Genomic DNA, 26,328 nt, shown 5'->3' with positions numbered 1-26,328 from the left:
TTTCTCTCTTTTTAAGTCGAAGGGCAGCTGCCTCTGGAAGTTGATCATAGCCCAAAGGAATCCCTAGTTGGGTGGTCCCGTCTGTCTCAGGCTTATACTTTCACCTCCTGATTAGGATGTTCTAGTAAGTATTGCTCTTGACAGTCATTGGTGGCTGCCTCCTCTTCAGCTCTATCTTTACAATCTATACTAATAAAAGCCTAGGTGACCGTCACACCCTCATGTCATCACAAGACATCTGCCCCCAGGTTGTTGCAAGATGGCCACCACAAGATGGCCACTCCCATGTTGTCACAAGATGGCCACCCCCACATCATCACAAGATGGCTGCCACAAGGTGGCCATCACAAGATGGCCGGCAGGGGAGGGCAGTTGTGGGCAATCAGTCCGGCAGGGAGGGCAGTTGGGGGTGACTGGGCAGGCAGAGGAGTGGTTAGGGGGTGATTAGGCAGGCAGGCAGGCAGGCAAGCGGTTAGGAGCCAGCAGTCCTGGATTGTGAGAGGGATGTCCAACTGCCAGTTTAGGGCCGATCCCAAACCGGCAGTAGGACATCCCCAGAGGGGTTCCAGATTGGAGAGGGTGCAGGCTGGACTGAGGGACACATGCCCAGTGCACAAAATTTGTGCACTAGGCCTCTAGTATCTATCATGGATGGAGTGAAATTTCTGGCAATTGTATGGCAACCTTCTTAGTTCCTGCATTAATATAGGCTTTCCTTTCTTTCCTTTTTCCTCTTCCTCCTCTCCTCCCCCTCTGGCTCCTCCTCCTTGTTTTACTTTGTTCTCTCTCTTTTGGGGAGTTGGGTTAAGGGCTTGTTTTATGCCACCATCTTTCCCTGAAGTATCAACAGCACTTTTTACTCTTGTTTTAAATGTTTTTCACCAACAGTAATGACAGTACTAGGGGGCCCTGAGCTATACCTATAAAAGCAGTGGGTGTCAGGGGAGATTAATTACAATAGCTAGCATAATCAATCCCAGTAACACAAATATACTGACACCCCCTTGGCTAAGGCCTGGGGCAGCTTGGCAAAGAATCCAGGCTTCTTTTTTCCATTTGTGAAAGAATCAAGAACATGGAAAATTTGAGAAGTAACACTAAGGGTACATTTTCTAACATTTCCCTTTTCTCTCTTACTCTCTGTCAGCCAATTTTCAATTTTCATTAGTTCTAATAAAAGTAAAGACTGTGTATAAGTGAAATATTTCAGCTAATTCCTGAGGGTGGGTCCTAACATACGAAAGACAGCTTCCAGGTAATTAGAGTCATGAATGATCTTGTTCTCTGACATAAACCCCTTTCCCAGTATATTGGTAATATTTGCAATTCAACACAGACATGTCTTACTTCATGCTAAAACCCACCACAATTTAATTAACAGAAAATGACATATGACCAATATTAATAAATGAATCAGGGAAGCTGAAATTCCTCAGGCTGTTTTAGTCTCATTCTTTTGGATGCCTTTCTCATTTTTCACTCTCATTACAGCCTTGGCCTTGGTGGTGGGCCCTCTGATAAAGAAAAATGTTGGTTCATTCATCTTTCTTGTCCTCAGGGGGGGCCCTGCCTTCTGGGACCACTGCAGCCTAAGAGCCTGTATAGCATCCTTAAGAGTGGGCTTGACTAGGAATAATTTTGAAAGCTACTACACACTCCTCCTAGTTTTTCTTTAATTTTTCAATGACAGTTCACATTCAATATTATTCTATATTAGTTTCAGATGTACAGCATAGTGGTTAGAAAAATATGTACTTCATAGAGTGGTCCCCTGATGTTTCGAGTACCCACCTAGCCCCATCCACAGTTATCACAATATTATTGAGTATATTTCCTATTCTGAAATCTACATCTCTGTGACTATTCTGTAACTGCCAATTTGTATTTCTTAATCCCTTCACCTTTTTCACTCAGCACCCCCAGCGTTTGAATGTAGATGTATTAACTCTAATATAATGCTCTATAAGAACCACTTATACCCCAAAACGATAAAAATATGCCATTGTCACTATTAGGGCATTTTTGTCTTTTGTATGTTAGGACCCATCATCAACAACTGTCAGTCTGTTCTCTATTTATGAGTTTGTTTCTATTTCGCTTGTTTCTTTTGTTCTCTAGAGTCTACATATAAGTGAAATCATATGGTATTTGTCTTTATCTGAACTATCTATCTTAGCATAATCCCCTAGTTCCGTCCATGCTGTCACAAACAGCAAGATTTCATTCATTTTTAAATTTTTTTATGGCTGAGTAGTATTCGATTGTGTATATGTACCAGTCATCTATTTTATCTATTGATGGGCTCTTAGGTTGTTTGGGAATGCAAATTGGTGCAACCACCATGAAAAACAGTGTCTAGGTTCCTCAAAAAATTAAAAATGGAATTGCTGTATAACTCAGTAATTCTACTTCTGGGAATACATCTGAAGAAACCTGAAACAGTAATTTGAAAGACTATATGCACCCCTATGTTCATTGCAGCATTATTTAAAACAGCCAAGATAGGGAAACACTCCTCCTAGTTTTAATAGAACAGGGAGTTGCCGCATTTTGCAAGGCTAAATGTTCTTCTTTATACTTTCATCTTTCTTTTACTGTGCTTTTTCTCCACAGGGAAGAGTTACTCTTGGTTGCCCATGAAATCTTTCTTCCTCATCAATCAACTGTACATTTATAGCACTTCCTGGGCTGTGTCACAGTTTTGCAGGCGCAGCCACAGCTAAGCTGTCTGGTTGCTAATTATTGCTGGAGTAAATTACAAAATATGACAATATGGCACTAATAACAAGTTCACTTTCATGAGCTATAACATTAGCATACTTTTCTAACTGTGGGCTGCAAACATAACCAGGGCATGGCGGAGGGCATTGAACCAGTCCCCTCAGGTATCTGTGGATGTAGCGAGAAGGATCCCACTTTGAAGTGTGCTGCCTTATCTTACTAGCCAGCTAAGAGAATCCACCGAGTAGTCAACTTTCCAAGGAGAGGATTAGTTAACAAGATTACTAGCTAAATACACATAAACATCTATGTGTATATATATTCACAAGTTGTAGAAACATGTTTGATGCCCCAGGAAATTGATTATGATATGGTAAATAAATAAATAGATTATAAGACATATATATAGATAGATATAGATATAGATAGATATAGATATAGATATAGAGATATATAAATGACTCTTACATTATGAAAAAATGTTCAATCCCACTCTTAATAAGAGACATGCAAAAATGAACTATAATGGGACAAAATCTCAAAGCTTGATAATATACTCTGTTGGTGAAACTGTGGAGAAATAGGGACTCTCACACATTGCTGGTGGAAATGTGAATTAGTACAATCCCATATAGAGGGCAAATATTACAGTTAAAATGGCATATAGCTTTGACTCAGGAATTCCATTATTGGGAGTATTATGCTTCAGATAGCCTTACATGACATATGTAAAGATTATTCACGGCAACACTGTGCAATAGCAAAAGGCCGGAGACAAACCAAAATGACTGGTTAAGTAATATTGTACATTTATAAAGTGGAGCACTCTGTAGCTGAAGTAAAGACTGAAGAAACTCTTTATGAACTCATATGGAAAGATCTCTAAGCTGTATTAAATTAAATAAAAAAAACTGGATCCAGAAAAATGTACATAATACGCTATCTTTTGTGTTATAAAGAGGGAAACAATCTATATTAGTATTGCTTTGTGTGTATATAAAACATTTCAAAAGAAACTACGAAGAATATTTCCATGGAGATGGAATAAAATACTGGAAGGATATTCATCAAAATGTTAGAGCCTTGCCCTAACCGGTTTGGCTCAGTGGATAGAGCGTCGGCCTGCAGACATGAAAGGTCCCAGGTTCGATTCCGGTCAAGGGCATGTACCTTGGTTGCGGGCACATCCCCAGTAGGGAGTGTGCAGGAGGCAGCTGATCAATGTTTCTCTCTCATCGATGTTTCTAACTCTCTATTCCTCTCCCTTCCTCTCTGTAAAAAATCAATAAAATAAATTTTAAAAAAATGTTAGAGCCTTTCATAAATAATGGGAATATGGGTGATTAAAGAAATTATAGGAATTTTCACTGCACTCCATAATGCATAGTTTTAAGTGTAATATAACGTTTTAAATGATTTTGCAAGAATACAAACCAAGTGTATCTGTAGCATTTTGTAGCCCAGAGGTACATGCTTATGAATATAGAAGCAAGGGGTGAGGGCTGTGGAGACTGTCTGGGCCTATTCTCTGGTTAACACTGGTCACATCCCTCCTGGGAAGAGCATTTGTCGGTACCCCCGTAGGATAGTTGGGAAAATTCCAGGCGGGCTGGAGCCCAGGAGTCAGCAAGGCAAAATGCAGAGGTCAAGTAAACAGAAGAATGGCTGGGCCCGTCCACACTGCCATATCAGAGGTAAGTACTTATGAATAATGTCATTCCAGGCAAAGCCCACAGAAGATAACTTCTTACAGAGAAACTGTTGGGGTTGTCCCAATGAAAGCAGCTTCCTGAGAGCTTGTAAAAGCAAAAGTCTTTAAATAGCATTTAATTGTAAGTGTAAAAATCATGGAACATACATTTCAGAAAAAAGGCATACATCAAATTACCTGGTATAATAAGTAACCTTTAAGCAAACACTCATGCTACTACCACTGAGCTCCAGAAATATAATGCCATCCCTTCGGAAGAACTTCTCAGTGTCCCTTCTTGATCACACTCTATCCCTCCCCCGAGAGAAAAATCACTGTCCTCACTTTCATGGCTATGACTTCTTTGCTTGCATTTATAGTTTTACAACCTATTTATGCACTCTTAAAGATATGCTTTCATTTTGCCTGTCTTAAAACTTTGTCTATAAGAGCCATCCACGTTGCATGGCGTTATATTTTATTCATTCTATTAACTACATAGTATTCCGTTACATGTTTGTGCCACAGTTTTTTTAATCTACCCTACTGATGATAGATATTTGGACTATTTCCAGGCTGGGGCACCAAGAACAATGCTGATAAAATGAACAATATACTAGGTGTATTTGGGTGCATACACACATGAGTTTTTCTAAGGTCATTATCCCTGAGTGAAATTGGGAGTTCCTAGGGTATAAATAGCTTCTTTTTTTCCCCCTAGATACTACAAAACGTTTTCCAATGTGGTTTTATCAATATACACTTCTCTTAGCAGTCTACAAAGTTCTCACTGTCCCTCATCGTCACCAAAAGTTCTAAATGCTGAGTTCAGTCAGGCTTTTTAACATTTGCTAGTCTAGTAGGTGTGTAGTAAGATCTCATGGTTTTAATTTGCATTTCACCAGTGATGAATAAGGTTGTATGCCTCCCCATATGTTAATTGGTCATTTGGATATTTCCTTTTGTGAAGCAGATGTTCAAAACTTTTGCCTGTTATTTTATTGGATTGCCTTCTTTTAATACTGCTTAATTTAATCCATGTATTAATAAAGAGTCTAAATGATGAATAATCAGGGTTGGAGGCTCACCATGCAGCCAGAGAGGGCAAATGCAGCAACTTACGATTTTTTTAGAAAATACCTCTTTATATAATTACCTGGCCCAAATTATTAATTGGATGATTTTGGCCTAAGCATCTGCCCACCACCCTGTCTGCTGCCAGTCATCTTCTCATGCACCCAGGTCAATGTATAATGCCAACAATAATAATTCACATTCACCAGATTCTTACCAGGTGTCTGGTGCTGGGCAAAGTATGTATCTTATTTGTCTCTCTCTACCTCTGTTAGGCGTAGAGGCTTAGATAACCACTATGACTCAACTAGAGACTGAAATGGCTGAAAGTTGATCCCCCATCTAACTACTTATACTCGTTATTATCCTGCCTCAAAACAAAGTTTCTTTCTGGTTCCAAATTCAGGATTGACCTCTACTGTGGGGACAGCAATCATTTCTAACGGAAGAGAATATAACCAAGTACTTAGTTTCAAGCTGGAAAAATTTAAATTCCTTAAAATTATAACATAATGATTATGAAGGGTACTGACATGCAGAAAGTAGGTTTAACTGAAGCTTCTTATGTCCTTGACTTGTGTTTGCATCACAACCCATATGTGAATGGCAAATACGGATTCTTTCAACGTACTGCTGCATTCATAAACATTGTATTCATCTCGAAAAGGTAAAATCACATGTCCTAATCCGGACTTACGTTTTAGGATAAAAACCATGAAATAAACAATGATAGCAAACCTACCCACACAAGCAGCAGCCGCAGCAGCGACCCTACACTCTCTGAGCAAGGGAAAGGACAGCCCAGCACGTTGAGTTGGGTCTCAAGGGGGCTTTCTACTCATTAACAAGCATATCACAGCAAAATGTTCAAAAGTAAAATATTGATTTCTTGGAAAAGCCCCTCAGAGATCTGTGGGAAAGTAAACTTTTATTTCCAAGTTCAACTGTGAATTTGTTGGAAGCTAAAAGAACTGTGTGTATTTGAAATCAAACTTGTAGAAAGGTGATCCGACTTTGAAAAGATTGTGATGACTAAGAGCTGAGCTGTGACATAGAAGCATCGAACAGATTGTCGAACCTCAGAGGGAAGGCACGGGAGGGAGGATGGGTGGGAGGAGATTAACCAGAGAACTTGTATGCATATATGCATAAGCCATGGACACAGGTAATAGCGCGGTGAAGGCCTGGGGTGGGGGGCGGGGGCGCACTAGAAGGGGTCAATGGGGGATAAAGGGGAGCATATGTAACACTTTTAACAATAAAGATTAAAAAAAAAAACTGTATTCCATGAAGTAGATGGCAGTTTTTGAAGCAGCTCATATAATAAACTTTAATTCAGAGGGTTTCCCCCACGTTTGAGGGAACCTTCTGGATTGATTGTGCTCCTAGGTCGTGTACAGCTTGGAAAGCTATGTTTTTTCTCCCACCAAGACCTGCTCAGGCTTGTAGTTTTGTTTGAAAGAATAATTTTCAATGTCCCTTCTGGGCTGAGCATTGATCCCCCCAGCCCCCCAGCTGCTGGGTCGATTAAATCCCACTGTTAACCTCACACTGTGCATGAGGGCAGATGGCATTCTGTGGCTTACAGTGGTCGGCAAACTCATCAGTCAACGGAGCCAAATATCAACAGTACAACGATTGAAATTTCTTTTCAGAGCCAAATTTTTTAAACTTAAACTATATAGGTAGGTGCATTGTTATTAACTTAATTAGGGTACTCCTAAGGCTTAGGAATAGCCACACTCAAGGGGCCAAAGAGCCACATGTGGCTCGCGAGCCGCAGTTTCCCAACCACTTCTCAGAAGTTCCGAGGCAAAGAAATGCAGGCATTGCAGGGCAGAGTCACTGATAAAAGGCAGGAAGAATATGAAGGGCACCCAAAGGGTCTGCCAGAACAGTATCCAGGTCTTTTATTTTAATTTTCTTTCTAAGTCCAGAATAATACTTGGGACATAATAGTCCCCTGACACCGATGGACACATAGACCCACTATCAGAGTGGTATTGAAGAGTGCTTACAGATACACATTAAATCCTAACCGATAAAAGAATGTGGAAAGAAAGAAGGAACAAGAAAGGGTGAAGAGCCACCAGGGAGTCATCTCTACTCACACTTTCTCATAAATCTTGTTGGCATATTCTGGCCACTGGATCATGCACACCACTCTGTTGGGCATGGTCATCGTGGTTGCGAAGTAGCCCTGGGGGAAGGCCAGCAGGAGAGCCAGGACCCAGATGACAAAGATGACCACCTTGGTGGCTGTTCCCGTCAGCCGGGGCTTGAGGGGATGGATGATGGCCATGTACCTGGAACACAGAAGAAAGGACAAAGTTTTGGCTTAGTCACCAAAATACATTAGATTATGTATTGTTCCTCCCAAGGAAAACTTCCCCAAAACCCTTGACTCCTGGTGAGTTTTATAACTATTTTCTTTTAAAAATTAGATGAAATATTTCTTATCACCATTTATCTCCCCATCTCCTCTTCCACCTCCACCCCCAATCACCACAACTGTTACAACTATTTTCTGATACCTCTTTCATAGTCTATCCATAAGCATTCTGATTCTTATGACATAAAATACTAAATCCACAAGAAAAATAAGGCAGATTTTCTATTTCAGATCCCACCAAGCAACATTCCAGGAGAGACGTTTTCATCATAGAAACGCTAAAACTAGGGACACACTGTCCAAGTATAGGTCAGTGGCTTACAGCGAATCAGAAGAAAACAACAACCAAGGTCATAAATGTATTCAATATAAAGACTATCTTTTTCCTTTTTGGAGAAAGGAATAATGGTGATAGAAAAGGTAGTTTTTAAATTCCTCGAGTGGCAATTTGAAAGGCTGGCAATCCTCCATCAGCCCATACAATCCTGGAGGTATCCTCATCTATTCTTTGAACATCTAGAAGACAGTGTGTGGTAACAACCCTTTGCTTCATGAGAAGGAAGAAAGTCTCCACCTGCTGAGACTGACACACTAGAGCCTGTGAAAGGACAGGGTCCATGAAAGCTCCTTGCAGGAAGAGAAAGGGGAAGCAAAGTGAATGATGCCTCAGGGCCTGGGGCCCTTCCTCCATCTCTCACACCTGGGACCGGGCACTCAGTGTGTGCACGCATTTGCATTTGTGTGCAGCCTCTGAGGGACAGTGCACCTTTTAGGAATAAGAAACATTTTAATCAGCATTTCATATCACATCAATGCTGCCTCCTCCATTTAAAAAAGGCATATTCTTTTGTGTATTTTTCTTGCAAAAGTGTATGAATCCATTCCTTAAAATATGCATGCATTTTGTTCAGAGTAGGAATGAGGTCTTACACTGCCTTTGGCGTTTAAATATTATCTGGTAAATCCTCAGAATGGTGCATTTGATTCTCAGACACGCAGGTGTTTCTGGCTTCCAGGGACAGGAATGGTCAATGGAGACTTAAAAAATGAGTAGACAGCAGCACAGGTGTCAGCTGCCTCCACATAATTCCACAGAATTCTTTCTCTACACTCTTTGGACTTCTAGGATCTCAAGGCCAGAACTGGGTTACAAGTAAAGCAATGTCAATCAGTATGCATGCCCCACATTCACACTGGGCACCTGCGGCATGCAGAACACAGCGTTTCCTTCTGGGCTCTGAGCTTCTGATTTCTCCAGGGAGAAAAGGCACATAAATAATCAGCCGCAACGTGACAGTAGGATGTTCAACCTCCAGCGGTAATGTGGTAAATACCTTGAACCTTAGGGAAGCTGCAGAGGTAATCAAGCCTTGGACTGGCAGGCGGACTGTTGGAGGCGAGGACAGAGGCATGCGTAGCTGGATTTGGGGTGAGCCTGCCTGAGTATCTGGCTTGGAGGGCAGGGAGCCTTCAGAGCCTCCCTCCCTTCTCTGTGTTGTGATTAGATCTCGCTTCCTGTCCAGGAAGCTTGATGGCTCAGTTGTTACGAAGGCGGTCCTGAGCATGCTTTTAGCATCCTAAACTTTAGAATACCTTTCCCACATTTTCTTGCCAGGGACCTACACTTTCCTTCTCTGATCTCTACTAGTAAGAGCAATGCCACTGAAGGTTCAATGCATTAGGAGGCCTCAGGGCAGCTTTTACAGAGCCTTTCAGGAGTGCTGATAACCTGCAGGAAGGGAACTCCAGAATCTTTTCCTTCTGTCTCTTTTGGAAAGAGGGTAGATGATCTTGGAGTCAAGGTAGAGTGAAATTAGATACAGACTTGAAAAAATATATTGTATTGGGGGTGAGGAGTAATTTGTAAATTTCTGGGCAAGTTTCCCTGGTTGAGTTGGTGGCTTTAGAGCCTGTGACCCAAGTGCCACCTACAGAGCATCAAAAGGGCAAAAACAACCCTCAGGATGTTGTGACTCAAGCATCGTCTGTCTTCTTTAGGTTTCTCCAAGGGGCCACAGCTACTCCCAAGGGAGGTCCTGTATATGTAGGCTTGAGGACCCCGCATTCCTGGGATGGTCTCCTGAAAAGAACCCTGAGAAGTCTTGATTTCCATCCTGGATCTGCCTCTTTCTTGCCATGTGACAGCAATAGAGCATTGATTTCCTCTCCAGTGTGGGGTTGTAGTAGATGGGGGAACCTCAAAGTCAGGGCCAAGAAAGGTGGACCTATGCAAACACTGTCCTGTCTTCTTTCCAATTTAGCGAAGGGCTGGACCTGGATGGTCATGGCCAGAACCTCTGAGTATTTGCATTAAACGTGTAGGCTTGCTTATTGGATCATTTTCCAGAGGCAAGATCTTTCTTCCTCTACAAAGCTGGACACACGCCCATGAAGATGCCTTTCCTTTTCAGCACCGCCCAGGCTCCTGCTCTCACTGCGGCTGTGCATTCTCAGGCTTCTCAGGGAATTAAAGAGGCTGCCCAGGGGAGAATGTGCTAATTACATTGCCCCCTTTTAATATTATCTCAAATATTTTAATCTGCTTTTAACTCAGGGTAAGTTGCTCAGTCTTAAATAAACAAAGCTTAACACCCCTCCCCTTACCCAAGCTGGCAATACACCATTCAGAATCTAATGTGACTGGGGCTTAGGGAGGATTGCATCAGTATATTGGTACTGTAGCTCCGAATGGGTGGCAGAGAGCCATGTTTCATCTCTATTGCAAAAACGGCAATTTGAGAGCCCATTTCAGTTAACTCTCTGCCGGTACTTGAGTGTAGGAGCCATTTCAGTGACACATGAAAGTATTACCCACATAAAGCCAGATAGAATAAAAAAGATTGGCTTTTAAAAATGTATATATTTTTATTGTTCAGAAACACAGCCATTTATAAAGCTCCCTCCTTTCTTTTTCTCTCTTTCTTGCAATCTTTACTTCTAGGGTTTGTGTTACGCGCTTCATTCTTATTTACCCCAAAGCTAGTACTGTTTGGCTACTTTGTCCACAGATGGAAGCGTATTTTTTTTTCTTTTCTAATGCCCATTTCTAGCTTGGATTCCTTTACACATTCATGTATTTGTTTGTAACCACACCGAACCATTCTCGAGTATTAGATTATAAGTTATCACTGAGCCAGTGCTGTGAAGCTCTAGGAAAATGCATTCAATAAATATTTATCGACTGCATTGTGCTCATGGGACTGGAAGACAGTCAATGAAACGTCTTCCTAGTTTACGCATTCATCATCAGGCTGCCAGGGTCCGGAGGCTGTGTGGGACGTGGATTCTGTTCTCCACTTCAGCTCGTTCCCAGTCCCACGGAGGGCCATCGGCTCTGTTTTGAATTGTATCTGGTCTCCCAGCTGAAAAACTTGACGTGCTGTCTTCCTCTTACATGACTATACTTTATAAAAAGAACTCTCCATGTAGTCCCCTAAATCTGGCAAAATATAAGACTGCAGGGTTTTTTGTTGTTTTTTTCAGGCAGAGTAAAACAACTTTATGGGGGAAAATAATCCAGTCTTCTGACAAGCACAATATCCTCACAGCTTCCTCCTATACTATTCCTACATCTTCCGGAGAGAGAACGTGTTCCCTCTACCTGGAGATCTGTCCTACCATGCCCTTTTCCCACAGCCATTCCCCACCACTCCAGTCCCCACGCTCCTTTACCCCAACTCACTTCTTCCTGGGTTGGTACACGTTCCCTTTAAAGGACTGTATCTTCCTGGGTTTAAATGACCAGGAGTGGTGACAGCTGAGAGCCTGGCTGCTCTAGCTTAAGGGTTGGCAATTTTTTTTTTTTTTTGTAAAGAGCCAGATAGTGAATATTTTAAGCTGTGTGGCCCATACAGCTTCTGTCGTAGCTACTCAACTCTGCCTTTGTTGTGCTAAAGCAGCCGTAGACAAGACAACTATTGGGGATGATTGTGTGCCAATAAAATTTTATTTTCAAAAACAGGTGGTGGGCTGGGACTTGGACCCCTGGGTCATAGTTTGCGGTTCCATAGTCTAACACATGGAGGACTTAAACTGAAGCTCTCTGGGGGGTGAATCTCACAGCCCAGAAGCAGTCAGTAAGGTGCTCAGACACCAGTCATAACCCAGAATCTTGCCTCTTGTCTGAGTACCTGTACAGTGGTCTCTGAGCCCAGGATGCTTTTCCTCCCATCTCCTTCTGGCTGGCTCCTACTTATTGTCTTGGCCTGGCCCAGTCATCAAGTCCTTGTGGCTGGGTTAGGTGCCCTGCCTTTACTGCTGTGAAGGTCTCTAACCTTGTGCCAACCACACTTCACTTTATTTACATATCATATCTGCCTCTTCTTTCTTCATCCTCCACAGATACCTTGAGGTTTGCAGTTGCTATGACTTATTCCTGTCAGTATCCTTTTCCTCCCTGAGCCTAGTAAATGTAGTAAATACACAATAAAAGCTCAATTGAATAAATAAATATACAAACTTCTTGGCACATAGCAGGGGTTCTGTAAATGGCTTTGGAGTAAAAATAAATGCAGCAGGAGAAACACACACACACACACACACACACACACACACACACACTATAATTTTATTCCTTCTAGTCTGAATGTGTGTGAGAATAATTACTGCTCTGTGTTTTCTGTTATACAGACATCCAGGATCATCCTTCAGGAGTGACCTTACTGGACCTGAGTCGTCAGAATTTCCCATGTCTTGACATTAAATCCTTGCATCAATTTTCAATCCGTATCAGTTGACTAAATTCTGCATTGGCCAATATGTTGGGAACTGTGCAGAATTCAGTCTTTCTGGTGTCACCCTCTGGCTCTTCCTAGTAACAAGAGGCTACTCTGTCCTTCCCCCTCCCAGTTTCTTCCATCTCAGGGACCACACAGACTTTCTCCCTGAGATCAAAAACATTCCATCAGTTGGGGTTTTCTCCCAGGACATTTCTTTAATCTCCAAAATCTAGGCACTTTATTTGGCCAGATCACCTGAGCAGCAACTTTGTCTATTCAACCAAGCTCAAGCTCACAAAACTATAACCGGAGAGGCCCTGGGGCAGCCCACAGAGATGACCCAGTATTCACACACTACCAAGGCATTCTTGGTAATGGCAAAGCCCCTCAAGCCCTTGCTGCCATGTTATCCACAATCCTACAAGGCATGAGATGTTGGTTTCTGCATTGCATGTGGACTCATTTAAAAAAGTGCCAGCTGACAGCAAGGGAGCAGTCAATAAGATCATAAGAAATGGATGCAAAGACAGATGGAATCAAGAGCCTGTAACAATTCAGAAGGAACTGAAGGAGGGATGCAGCTGACGGTTGTCTAGTCTGCCCTGCCGCACACATGTTGAAGAAGAGCCTGTGTGGTTTAAAGATGGTTCAGATACAGAGTCTCCTGTCAGGGACGTTCAGAGCTGATTTATGTATCATGTCCAAGATCTGGAAACAATCCAAATGTCCACCAACAGGCGAATGGATAAAAAATACAATATATTCATACAATGGCATACCACTAGCAGTACAAAGAATGCATACTGACACACACACTTAACAAGGACAAATAGCAAGCCAACATTATGCTAAGTGAAAAAGCCAGACAAAAACATAGTATATATTCATGATTTCTCTCACATGAAGCTCTAGAACAGGCAAACCTAACTCATGGTGATAGAAATTAGAACATTCTGTATTTTGTAGGGGCATGGTTAACTTGGGTGGTATGCCTTCATGAAACCTTATTGTACTTATACTGAATGTTAATTATACCTAAAAAACACCCCAAACCCTGATGACTCCACCTTTAAAACAGAAAACTATATCAATGGCCCAATGATCCTCTGCTTTTTTGGTCAACTGAGGTGTGGTATAAGAAATACATCTGGTCAGGGGAAGGTCAATGGGAAAAAAAGGAGACATATGTACTACTATTTGTAATACTTTAAACAATAAAATAAAATTTAAAAAAAGAAATACATCTGATTCTGTTACAGTGACTATTATTAAGGAAAAGCTCGCTGCCATTCTAAACACCATCTGGAAATGATTAAAAATAGTTCAAATGAGAGATTTGCCATCAAATGAATCTTAGATATGGGAAACCCAACCAAGTGTTAAACCTGAGTGGTTCCGCAGCAGAGGTGAGCCAGATTTGGGTGATTGCTGGTTAGCACCAGGAAGGAGCAACACCAGGCGTATCAGTCAGTTGATCAAGGGGAGGCTGCGATTCCCAATAGAAATCCCAGCCTTCAGTGTTTGACTGGGAGTGGGAGTAGCTGGGGTGAAGCAGGAGGACAGAGCATGTAACATTTCTGAGAGGAGAAATGACAACCAGTCCATAGAGCGATGGAAGGCAAGAGAAGGAACACACCTCTTCCTTCCCATCCTGAAGGTTCTTGCCAAGCGTTAACTTCAGCCACTTAGGAGCTTGGCACACCACAGACCATTGCTTTTTTCTTGTAAAGGGTGTTCGTACTTGCATTGGAGACACCAGTCCTGAGCCTGATATGCATGGGACCGATAGCCTGCGCCATCAGATGACGCCACGGTCAAACTTCACTCTTTGGTGGCATTTCCACTTGGGACATTTGGAACTACAACTCAAAGTGTAGTGACACATGCGAGACTCAGGTTTATAGAAATTTGACTGTTGAAGTGCTGGTGGGGCCACATTGGCTCCAGTGGCAGTTGAAAGCAGAGAATAGAGTTTGGAATGCAACTTTGAGACTTTAATTACTAACAAGGGGGAAAAAAGAATTGAGTTGATTGAATTTTATGGCTTTAGTGGCAACTTAATAATGAGAGGAAGTTCACATTTAGGGCATTGTCAGCACTGTGCTTTTTTGTCTCACTCTCACTGGAGAATTAAATAACCCTCTCCGGTCAGCTAGGTAGGAAAGTGTAGTTGGCCATTATCAGAGATGGGACTTTTTCCTCTTTTCATGCGGGGTGGCCTTGATACTAAGTTAATTAATGTTTTTCTTCTGACCAATTTTGAAGTATGTGTGAGCAATGTCTAAGATTTCTTTCTTGCAGGGCTGAAACCCCCATTTCAGGCCTGGGTTTCCCGATTACCTGCCACCGTCTTCCCTTCAGATGACCATATGCTTGACTTTTAAGTTCAAAGCAGAAAACTTAAAGCAGGGGTACCTGAGACAGAAGAGTGGGGTGAGTGGAGGTTTCAGAAAAAGCAGTCTCTCTTCTCTCACAGATCTCCTTCATTCACCTCATCAAGGAGGATCTCTGGGCTGGGATTGGGGTGATGTGAGTGGGCCACTCATTATCCAGGCTGTATAAGGGCAGCGTTGGATCTTGTTTTTATTGAAAATTTTGATATTTTTCTCAACATAGATTTTGAACTAAGTTTGCTATTTTAAATTTTGTATTAAAATATAATTGTCGTGATTGCTGAATTCTTTTTGTTCCCTCTTAAATTTTGTACCTCAGGTGAGTGCCTCACTTGCTTCACCCTCACCCTGACCCTGGTAATATCTCCCAGTCAAGTACACAAGGCAGACAGTCACTGAAAAAAATGAACTATATTCAGACTCAGGTAGTGTGCAACCATTGTTGGATGATGTTGACTATGTCGGCCATCTGATTTTCAGTTATTCATGCGGTGTCCTCTGTCTGCATACAGCCTTGTAATGCCCCAGATGTCACCAGAACATGTGTGGCACGTTGGCGGAGGCCTGGAAAATGATTACTAACATGAGCAGGATGGAGGTTGAGCAATCCTGTTCTACAGAGTATAGAGTAATTTGGGCATCCTTGCTACAGTGATTTTGCCTTTTATTGTATAGTATTTACTTTATTTATTAATTGATTGATAGTGCTTTCTGAGTTAAAAATCTTTTGTTGGCAAAAGTTATAGGCTTAATAAAAAAATTAAGGAATAGATTTCTACTTTTCATGAAAGTTAATGATGAATGTATAACCCAAACAAAGGGATTTTAGACATTTACCTTGTATGGGGCCAAGTGTTAAAACTGAATACATGTAAACTGGAAGACACAAATTTGTTGAAGAGGCAGAAACACCTACCCCAAAAAGTTAGTAGTTACTTTAAGAATGGGCCCAAAGATGTTGATTTAGTATATGAAGGGCAGACGATGTGCTTGCCCACCATTCTGTGAAGCACGACTTTTTATTTAGATTAAATGACTGGTCTAAATTAACTTCTCTCTTTTTCAGTTCCAATTTTTCTTGTGCACAAACAAAAGTTCAAGTGATAGCTATTAATACATTGGCTCAGTTAGCAGAAGAATTGGCAAATAGATAAATGATTCTAATTTTACCTCAGTGTCATTAGTTTTTTTAAATAGGAGATCAGTTCATTATAATAATGGTTCAATTCTTTCTTATTCCAACTTATGGATTCAAGTATTTGGAAGGTGAAACAACTGACATTGTCTTGAATGTTATCATAAACTAATTTTAGACCTCAATAGTGAAGATAAATTGTTTTGTTTTGATACTAATATGAATACAATATGGTAAAAATAATGTCCTTACTAAATTAAGAAACTTATGAAATAGAAATGTACTTGGAAGAGGTTGTGACACATAAATTTGCCAGTGTCTAAACAAGCTGTGATATTTTACCAGTTGATTTAGAAGCTATAGTTGTTGAAATTTACAAAAATTTTTGTAGGTAGAATAACTGAACTAAATTTTTTAATGATAAATTTGATGATAAATACAAAAGTATATTTTAATAGGATTTTACAAGTGTTTGAACCTTTGACAAATATTCTTATAAATTGACCTAAGTAATAGTGTTGAACTTTTTGGAATTGAGTACTCTAAGTTTTCGATGCATCTTGTTTAAAATTAGTTGAAAATCATTAATGTACATTTTTCAACGAATATCCCAAAATTTTAGGTTCTGAAACTTTTATAAAATTGCAAATTTTGAATACAAATCTGGCAAACATAAACACATTGAAATTTCTTCTTACAAAATCAAGAGAACTGTGCAAGATAAATGATGAAAGCTCTGTGGTATGCACAATTTAATTTTGAAATCTTTTTTTTTTAAATATATTTTATTGATTTTTTACAGAGAGGAAGGGAGAGAGATAGAGAGTTAGAAACATCGATGAGAGAGAAACATCGATCAGGTGCCTCCTGCACATCTCTTACTGGGGATATGCCCGCAACCCAGGTACATGCCCTTGACCGGAATCGAACCTGGGACCTTTCAGTCCGCAGGCCGACTCTCTATCCACTGAGCCAAACCGGTTTCGGCAATTTTGAAATTCTTAAATTGCTTTTAGGAATATTTTGCCTTCGGTGAAGAATTATTTGATAGATCTATTTTTCAGTAAACAATTTATATTGTGTATCAGAGTAGACTGGTATGAAGTGGGTAGGATTACCATTTTGGAGTACCTAAATACTTAAAATATATATATATATATATATATATATATATATATATATATATATTGATTTCAGAGAAGGAGAGAGAGAAACATCAATGTTGAGAGAGAATCATTGATTGGCTGCCTCCTGCACACCCCCCACTGCGGATGGAACCGTGACCTCCTGGTTCATAAGTCAATGCTCAACCATTGAGGCACACTGGCCAGGTGCTCCCTCCACAGGTTGATGGGAAAACAAGGATAGAGGGTCGAGTGAGGAAGGACGGAGTCTTGTGGCTTCTGCTGGTGAAGGTGCCCAGGGAGAATGTCAGCCTCCAAGGGGACATATGAAGCATGCTGGGATCAGGACTGCCAAACAGAGCAAGAGTCCAAGAGAGGGAAACACACTTTCCAGAAAGTAAACACTCCCAAGGCTTGTGTTTACAGACCACCCTGTGGCCCGTCCTGCTGTGACGGAGGGCTGCGTCAGGATGCCTTCCCTGGCCCTAGAGCCCCTCCTGTCTGAGTTATGGCTTAACTCCTCCCATGGAGCTCTGGCACAGAACGCACCTCTTTCCCGCTTCCCCTTGTTCTTACTTTTTGCTTTTTCAGCTACTTAATCTCTCTTGAAGTGATTTCTGAGAGTCTCAGTCTTCTCTTTGCAAAGAAGGACTATTGCTGGGTGGTGATGGCTAACTGAGATAAAAGCCAGAAGGGAGCAGACAGTGCCTGGTGCAGTGGGCACAGGACACATGCCAGTCTCCTCTCACATCTTTTTATTTTTTATTTTTTTATATATTTTATTGATTTTTTACAGAGAGGAAGGGAGAGAGATAGAGAGTTAGAAACATCGATGAGAGAGAAGCATCGATCAGTTGCCTCCTGCACATCTCCCACTGGGGATGTGCTCGCAACCCAGGTACATGCCCTTGACCGGAATCGAACCTGGGACCTTTCAGTCCGCAGGCCGACTCTCTATCCACTGAGCCAAACCTGTTTCGGCTACTCTCACATCTTTGTGACGCTTCATGTCCAGAGGCACCATAGTGTCTTCTCAGAGGCTCAGCACCCAGCCTAAACCCAGGACCCCAGGGCACCAAACGCTTATAGCAGCTTCAACTGTCAGTGGGACAGGTTGGATCCAGGGCCAGGCGCCCAAAGATACTCAAATAGCAAAAGGCCAGTGATGCAGTGGAGTCAGCTTAATAGCTATTGTCAAGGACGGAAGTTCTCAATTTACAACTTAAATAGTATTTCAAGGGGAAAAATAAAGTGGAGCAGTATTTATCATCACCACAGTCCCCATGTGTAAATTTCATGAGACATTTAAGCATAATTGCTACAACATGGTGTCACCGGCTGGTAAAGGGGCGCGAAAATTTGACCAACTACACACTGTAACTCCTCTAAGGATGACTGGAATGAATTGGCTCCCTGCAGGGGAACCGCAAGACCAGCTTCTGTGAAGGAGGAGCCCAATTTGTTCTCCCCTGCCTCTCCCATGATTCCCCCTCCATTTAGCATCCTGTCTCACTGCCTTTTTTATAAATCTCATTTCTGAGACTGTTTGTTGGAGGCTTGCCAGAGAACCGTGTGACAGCAGGAACTAGTGGGCATTGTCAGAGGACCAAGCACGTACACTGTGCAGGTGGGGGTGCACAGGCAGAGAAAAGCACCTCCCCAAGCCAGAAGGAAGCACACATGGAGGGCAGGTGCTGGCGGGACATGGGCCTTGTGGAGAGGGGCCCAGACATGCCATCTGACAGGACACAGCCCAGCCTCTTCAAGCTTCCAGAGACCTCCGTGCCTTCCTTCCTGCCTGTGGTGGTTGCTCCCTCGGGAGATGTGGGTCTGAGGGTTTGGCCCTCTGGGTCTTCATTTTGATAACAGCCCACAGCAGAGGAGGTGCCGAATTTGTGCTTAGTAGAGTAGCGCAACAACTAAAACAAAAACTCCTCCAACAACGAGGCAGAAGGAACTGAGTTCTTGTCTTTACTTTTTCTGCCACCACCTGGTGTGAGCTTTTGTCAAATCATCTTCTCTCCAAGCCTTGGTTTCCTCACTGTGAGCAGTTTCTGGAGATGTTCCGTGTGGACTGAGTACAAGTTTTGCTGAGAGTCTCACTCCTGAAAGTGGAGCTGGGCCACTTCTCCCAGCTCTGGTGAGGTCTATTCCCTCCCTGATCCCTGTCCCATCTTTTTTAATTTTTATTTTATTATTATTTAAAAAAATCTTTTATTGTTGAAAATATTCCCGTCTCATCTTATAGGACCTCTCAGCCAGCACCTCTCAAAGTCCCCCTTACCTCATCAGAGGTGGTCAAATTCATAACAGACAGTTTGTTTGTTTGTTATTTATTTACTTATTTATTATGGATTTTAGAGAGAAAGGAAGAGGGAGATAGAAACACCAACGATGAGAGAGAATCATTGATCGGCTTCCTCCTGCGTGGCCCCCTACTGGGGATGGAGCCCATAACCCAGGCATGTGCTCTGACTGGGAATCGAACTGTGACATTCTGGTTTGTAGGCCAACCACTGAGCCACATCAGCTGGGCCATAACAAGCACTTTAATTTTTCCATCTCATGAGATTATTATGAAGATCAAATAAGACAAAAATTAGTGACTTGTAATTGTTATATGAGGTATTGTAGGGGCATTCAATTATAGAAAGAGGCATGCCACATTCAGACCTCTAGAAAGATTGTAGACAATTGGGGAGAATGCTGGCAGAGCAGAATGGCTGGCCAACTATCTAGGGAACCTATGGTGCCCACACCTGACGTGGGCAGGGACTTCAATAGATAAGTATGTCCTGCCTACCAATTTATATAGTCCCTTAGGAGAAATTTTAGGTCGAGGGTAACTCACTATACTAGAAGCAACTAGGACTAGGGATCGGGTGAGTGTGTTCCTGTTCATTGTTTGCAGATGGTACAAGGGACCTCAGCGGTGATGCAGCCTATTTACGATGGGGAAGAGAATTAGAGGCTGGTCAGTCCAGTCCTTTCACTGGATACATGAAGATACATAGGCCCGGAGAGGTGGCATGAACAATCAAGGTCAAGTGGAAGGCCAAGTTGTGCTTATAGCCAGTGGTGGGTCCAGAAATTCTATATTGGAAGAGCTAAGGGAAGAATTCCAGTTGAGGGGAAGGGGGTTCCCTATCTTGAAGTTTATTTTGTGTAAGACTTTACATAAGATTGAAAAGGTGTCAACTGTCTATATCAGAAAATGGGAGAAGAGCTAATACAGATGGGAAAAAACTAAAGTCACCCTCTGGTACCAACACAGCTTGATGCCCAAGGACTGTTTTCTGCTCTTCTCTCTTCTCACTGGATGTGGCCCTCAGACATTTTTAGGTGAAAGGGGAAGAGGGCAGATCCTTCTGTGTCCACACAGCATGGACCCCATCCTCCAGACTAGGCAACCCAGCCCCACCCCTGCCAGCGTCATAGAGAAGCAACGGTGAGGAGCTGAGTTGGGTCCAGCCTTGGCAATGGATGCTCACTATAGAGAGGTATCTGTACTTCCACCCATGTCCATATTTAGAAAACCAGGGAAGTGATTTCTAGCAACAAACTCATTAGTTCCAACCGCTATTACCAAAAAGCAATTTGGAGAGCTAACAGAATTCATTAAAATGGGATTTTACTTATAATAATAACTGCAAACAGAAAAGATAATAATTATGCCCAGCTTTACAGTGACCAAGGTGGGGGCATGAGCCCTCCTCCCACTGTGTGTTGAAGGGCTCTGACCTTCCAAGGCCTTTTCTGTGCCTAGGCAACAGGTGTCTCAAACAGATTAAAGACTCTGTTTGAACAGCTTCAATGCCTTTGTTTCTGTTTCATGGCCACCCGGCTGGCTTCACTGCCTCTCCTCCCAACATTCTCCTTCTTTCTATTTACTTTTATTTACTTATTTATTTTTACTATGTACGCTGAGTGGTTGCCAGTGGATGACTGGCCAACTGACAAAGATGGCTACGGCCACTTCCAGAGCTATTGTCGTCAATGATCTGGTGCCTGGAATTTCTCTGCAGCTATGTCATGGAATGGGAACCCCACTTGAAATGAAGCAGGATAGTTGGGTCCAACAGATTTGACATGGATTTTTTTTAATCATGGTGGGGTCAACATGTAGACATATTTTCTGATTTCAAGTAATATGCAGAAAATTATTTCTTACCCAAGCCTTTCCCCTTCATTATCCCTGCCTCTCTCAGGCTCCTTTGAAAGGATTAGAGGTGGGTTGGGGCCTAGGAAGAGAATGAAGGATTCTAGTAAAACACCCAAAATAGTAATGGTTCAATTTCTAGTAGCATCACGATGCCTTTGCAGTTAAGACTCATCCAGTTACAATTGTTCACACTGTACATTCAATAAGTCAGCAACCATCCACACTTCTCTGGGAAAGCAGTGGCTCATCCCACTCACCTTATTCTCTGAGCATGGTGCCTTTCCCTTTCTTTTTTTGTCTTTTGTGTGCTAATTATGATATATTTACTTCAAAACATGATTGTTTCAGTTGACATATTAACTAAAATTTAAATTTATGTTTCCTGGCAAATATCTGTGAAATGTAATTGCCCCTTATGTATTTTATCTTTTAATTTACATTCTTCATTGTTTGAAGTATTACATATGTCTCCTTTTTCCCCCATTGACTTCTCCCCAGTTGTTCCCACCCCCCAACACATGCCCTCACCCCCTTACTGTCTGTGTCCATTTGTTGTGCTTACGTGCAGAGCATGGTGCCTTTTATTTCAGATATCCAATGCATCATCCTCTGGGATATGATACCTAACCACTTTCTAGAGCAGAGCCAGGTGGTGGCCCACCACAACCTCTGTTCATCCCCTCTTCCTTACTTACAAAATCCTAATTCAAGTTCTCACCAAAGAGATGTAAGTGGAAGGTGTATAAGAGTTCCAAGAGGGAGTGCACCTTTCTCCCTTCCCTTGTCCCTAGAACTTTTTGTTGCCTAGACTTTGGATGCAAAGACTGAAATCTCAGCAGTCACTTTGGACCCTGAGGTGGCCTGATAATAGAAGTCACATGGAGAGCAGAAAGAAGGCCACTGGCTTTCAGGTAAGTCTAACATTTGCATGTCTCTAGCATTCTTAGAGTGTCGACCAACTTCCCTCTGGAAATGAATTGAATGTAATAGAATAAACAATCGTGTTTAAGACATAGCAGTCAGGTCTCAGGTACTCTCATCTGCTCTGAATCCTGACAACAGAATTTAGCTCTTGCAAGTGGATACTGTAAGTAACAGAACCTAAAATGTGGCATTAGATTATTGGAGAAAGGGAGGGCAGATATTAAGGACTCAGTGATTGCAGGTTCCCTCATTGTGCAGTGGCAACTCATTTGGTCAATACATGCACTTTGGAAGCCAGATCTCAAACTGCTAGAGCCTGGAGAACTAGAGCTGATGGTATTTATGAGCTCCGTTATTGCTGTTTTTGTAAGGCCCTATGAGAGTGATGAATTCAGGCTAGAGCCAGAGAGGCTGCACACAGACATGGGAAGAAATACAGCTTTGCTATGAGAGGCTTGTAATTTGGAGCATTGCTGGATTGAAAAGCACCAACTGCTCTTGGACCCAAGTGAAGTAATTAGAAGTGGTGGTTGTACAACTGCACCCTTAGAAGGAGGTAAGGCAGCTGTCCTGTCCTAGGAAGGGGGTGAGCTCAAGGCTTAGCTTGGATACCAATCCCCATGGACCACTTTGGTGTTGTGGGGGACACTGGGTCTCCCTGTGAACGCTGGCTTTCCCAGCATTTTCATATCTCTGAAATCCTTAGGATGTCAAACAATATTCCCACGTCTTTCCAGAGTTTAATTGCAAGGCCAAATTTTCCCATAGGAGAAACAGCTTATTTTAGTCCACTCCTACAAGTTATTTAATATTAGCATTTATAAAACAGAGTTTCTATAAACAGAATCCTAGATATGTAGGTAGAGTGGTCACATATGGTGCTACCTCCAATTCCCCTCCTCCTCTAGGTATAAGGGAATGTTCCTTAGAGATTCAGCTGCCGGTGGAGAACTTTAGCTCAAAGGAGCCCCCAAAGCTTGAGATGTTAGGATGTCTTTGTCCTTCTTATATCCCATACCCCTTGATCTTTAGTATGTTTGTTCATGATGAGATCTTTGAGCTAAGACGCTGCAGAATATTTAGTACACAATAATGGGTTTCACAAATGCTGCTCAGGACATAAGTACATCGAAGACAACTTAATAGCTTCAAGTAAAATGGCTCTGACTCTGAATACCAGCAGAGAGGTGTATTGGGAAAGATGAACACATTTACCATCACATAATCCCTTGACTGTGTGTGAGAAAACTGGGTCTCACCAAAGTTAAAAAGTAAAGATGGAACCCCTAACCCTCAGTTCTTTCTGATCCCCAAACCCATGCTTTGGAAGGGGTATGTAGAGTCTGTCCTAGTTCAGAGGTCCCATGGAAAAACAGGGCTGGGAATGACTCAGTAACAGACTTTACCATCAGCTTTTGTTTGTTTGAACCACCTCCTATGTGCCAGGTGCTGTGTGCTGTGAGACAGTACCACCTCGGGCAGAGCAATGAGTGAACAGGCTCATGAGATCTTTGCTTCCTACTCATGGCTGAAGCTACCTAGCCTGAACCTTTGCCTTCTTCCCAAGGAAGGTGGTCGTTACTCAAGTAGAATAGTCTATGGGACTAGAATGGTCTCTTGCCCATGAAGGGGTGCTCCATTTTATTGACTCAAAATTGAGGGGTGTTTGAACAGGCACATTTCAGGCAGGTGGGGAGTGCCAACCAGTTGTGGTTGTGTTCCAACAAAGCTTGGACTGTACCACACAACTGTACACCGTGGCAAACAAACTTCTTCTGGGCTGTAGTTATGTCAAAGGGTGGAGGGTGGGAAATCTGCCTCTCCTGAGCTTTGCCTCTTTTGGCCACTTTTGTGGTCCTGACCCATCACTGGATGGCAGCCTGGAAATCACTCTTTCATCCTAATACTTACTGACTGCCATCAGAGCCAGGCACTATGGCAGGGACTGGATGTAGGGGCAGAGATTGAAAATACCACCCCTCATCTCAGGGAACTCTGGTCCTATGAGAGTGATGGATGGTAATCCAATTACAACTGTGGTCAGTGTTCTGAAGAAGGGCCATAAGATTACATAACAAGGGGATCAGAACAGTCTTGGGGCTCAGGGAAAGAGTGTCTGAGAAGGTAACATTTGAGCGGAGACCTAAAGGTGAGTTGGATCTGGTAGGTGAAGAGTGACAGAGGGAGGAGGGGTGGAGCCATACCAGGGAAGGGGAGGGAACAGCATGTCCAGAGGTCTGTGGTGGGAGAGAGATTGGCACTTACAGGGCACTGGAACACAGGGAGCCGGGGGAGAATGGCTGAGATGAAGAAAAGAGTTAACACCATTGGTGCTTACTCTGTGCCAGGTGCTATTTAAGGGCTTTATACATGTGAACTCATTTAGTCTTTATAATAACCCAAAGAGGTAAATGCTTTGTAATCCATATTTCACATATGAGGAAAGTGAGCCACAGAGAGATTAAGTAATGATCATATGGCTACTATGCACTTTGAATCCCTAGGCAGCCTAGCTCTAGAACAGTAAGCAGGTTGGGGGGCGGGGTGTCCTCACTCAGATGGGAACAGGAAGCCATTGCATGTTCTTGAGGTGAGGAGTGGGTAGCCTGTTTTGCATCCTGAAGAGTCCACTTTGGCTTGGTAAACTCTGCTCGGTGCATGACAGCTTTGGGGTCATCTTAGACCCTCTGCCTTCCCTCTTCATGTCCTCATGTGGCTATGGGCAGGCAGGAATGATGCTCAGAAAACTGAAGTCCCAGCATCCTCTGTCCTCAGGCCTCAGAATACTAAGAAGGTACTCATGGCTAAGGGTCTGGATGAAGCTTTGCAGACATCAAAAGTTCATCTAGCACGTCTCCTTGCTCGGGTGGGAGGGATGAGCAGAAGGCAGGTGGTCTGAGCTCTCCATGCCACTCTGACTGCCTCTGACCTGGGACCAGGAGCCTTGGAGGCTGCGATGGCTCTGTACTCACTGACCAGCTTCCTGACCTGTAAAGTGTTAGGCGTGGACTAGGTCACTGCTTCCCACATCAGGCTGGTCATTAGTGCTCTCAGGAACCATCAACAAAAGTTATATACCATTGCTCCTCTCTAGACCTATCAGAATTTCCGGGAGGAGGCCTGGAATTCAGTATGTTTGAAGAGCTCCCAGACTGAAGCAGATCACTTTCAAACCTTCTACTTGCTCCCCAATAATGATTTTTGTCTTTCCTTCAATTTATCAATTACAAGGGGGAGTAGGAAGAACCAGACACAGTACTAAGACACTTTATATATTTTTTATTGTTTGATGCTCAGCCCAGCCCTTCCAGGCGGCTAATATTATTCTCATCTGATAGATGAGGAGACTTTAGTTCAGAAAGTTTACTTTCCTGTTCAACTCACACTTAAACACAGGAGCTGGAATTGGAATCTCTTTCTCTAAAACCCAGCTCCTTCTGCTAACCTAGGGGTGGGCAAACTTTTTCTTAAAAGGCCACAGTACATACTTTTGACTTTTTGGGCCATTTGGTCTTATTGCAACTACTCAACTCCGCCGTTGTAGAGGGAAAGCAGTTACAGCAACATGTAATGCACGTGCATGGCTATGTCCCAATGAAACTTTATTTATAAGAACAGGTGGCTGGACAGATTTGGGCCATTGGCCATAGTTTGCCCATGCCTGCATTAAACAATTAAAGAATTGACTTAGCCTTCTAAAGAAAAGGGAAATGAAATTAACATTTGTTTAAGCCATTAATACAGGACACAACAAATTGGGCTGTACTCTTCATGTCTTTGATTTCCTATAAACTTCTCCCTCATCCAGGTATTATCATCCACATTTTTACCCATAAAGAAACTGAGGTACAAAATAATTAAGTTATCTGCCCAAGGTCACATTGGTAGTGAGGAATTAGGGCAGGGCAGGTGTGTAAATAGGCCTGTTAAGATGCAGTTAGGTGTCTGACTTCAGCATCTGTAATTTTTCTGCTAAAATGAGAACAGTATTTGTG

At 42.5% G+C, this 26,328-nt stretch overlaps 1 protein-coding gene across 1 annotated transcript in view; it reads right to left on the bottom strand.

The window, feature by feature from the left end:
• The window catches only part of TACR1 (tachykinin receptor 1), a gene marked incomplete at both ends in the record, with an annotated part of 129,810 nt that overhangs the window by 49,397 nt on the left and 54,085 nt on the right, over nucleotides 1-26,328 (bottom strand). The window contains one exon of the mRNA XM_081100966.1: nucleotides 7,597-7,791. Coding sequence (XP_080957092.1) covers nucleotides 7,597-7,791 — 195 coding nt within the window. The remainder of the gene's footprint in view (nucleotides 1-7,596; nucleotides 7,792-26,328) is intronic.

Source organism: Myotis nattereri (genome assembly GCF_964212035.1).
Source record: "Myotis nattereri genome assembly, chromosome: 10".
NCBI classification, from domain to species: domain Eukaryota; kingdom Metazoa; phylum Chordata; class Mammalia; order Chiroptera; family Vespertilionidae; genus Myotis; species Myotis nattereri.
Note: the sequence above shows the minus strand (reverse complement) of the source record. Positions and strands in the feature narration are given on the sequence as shown.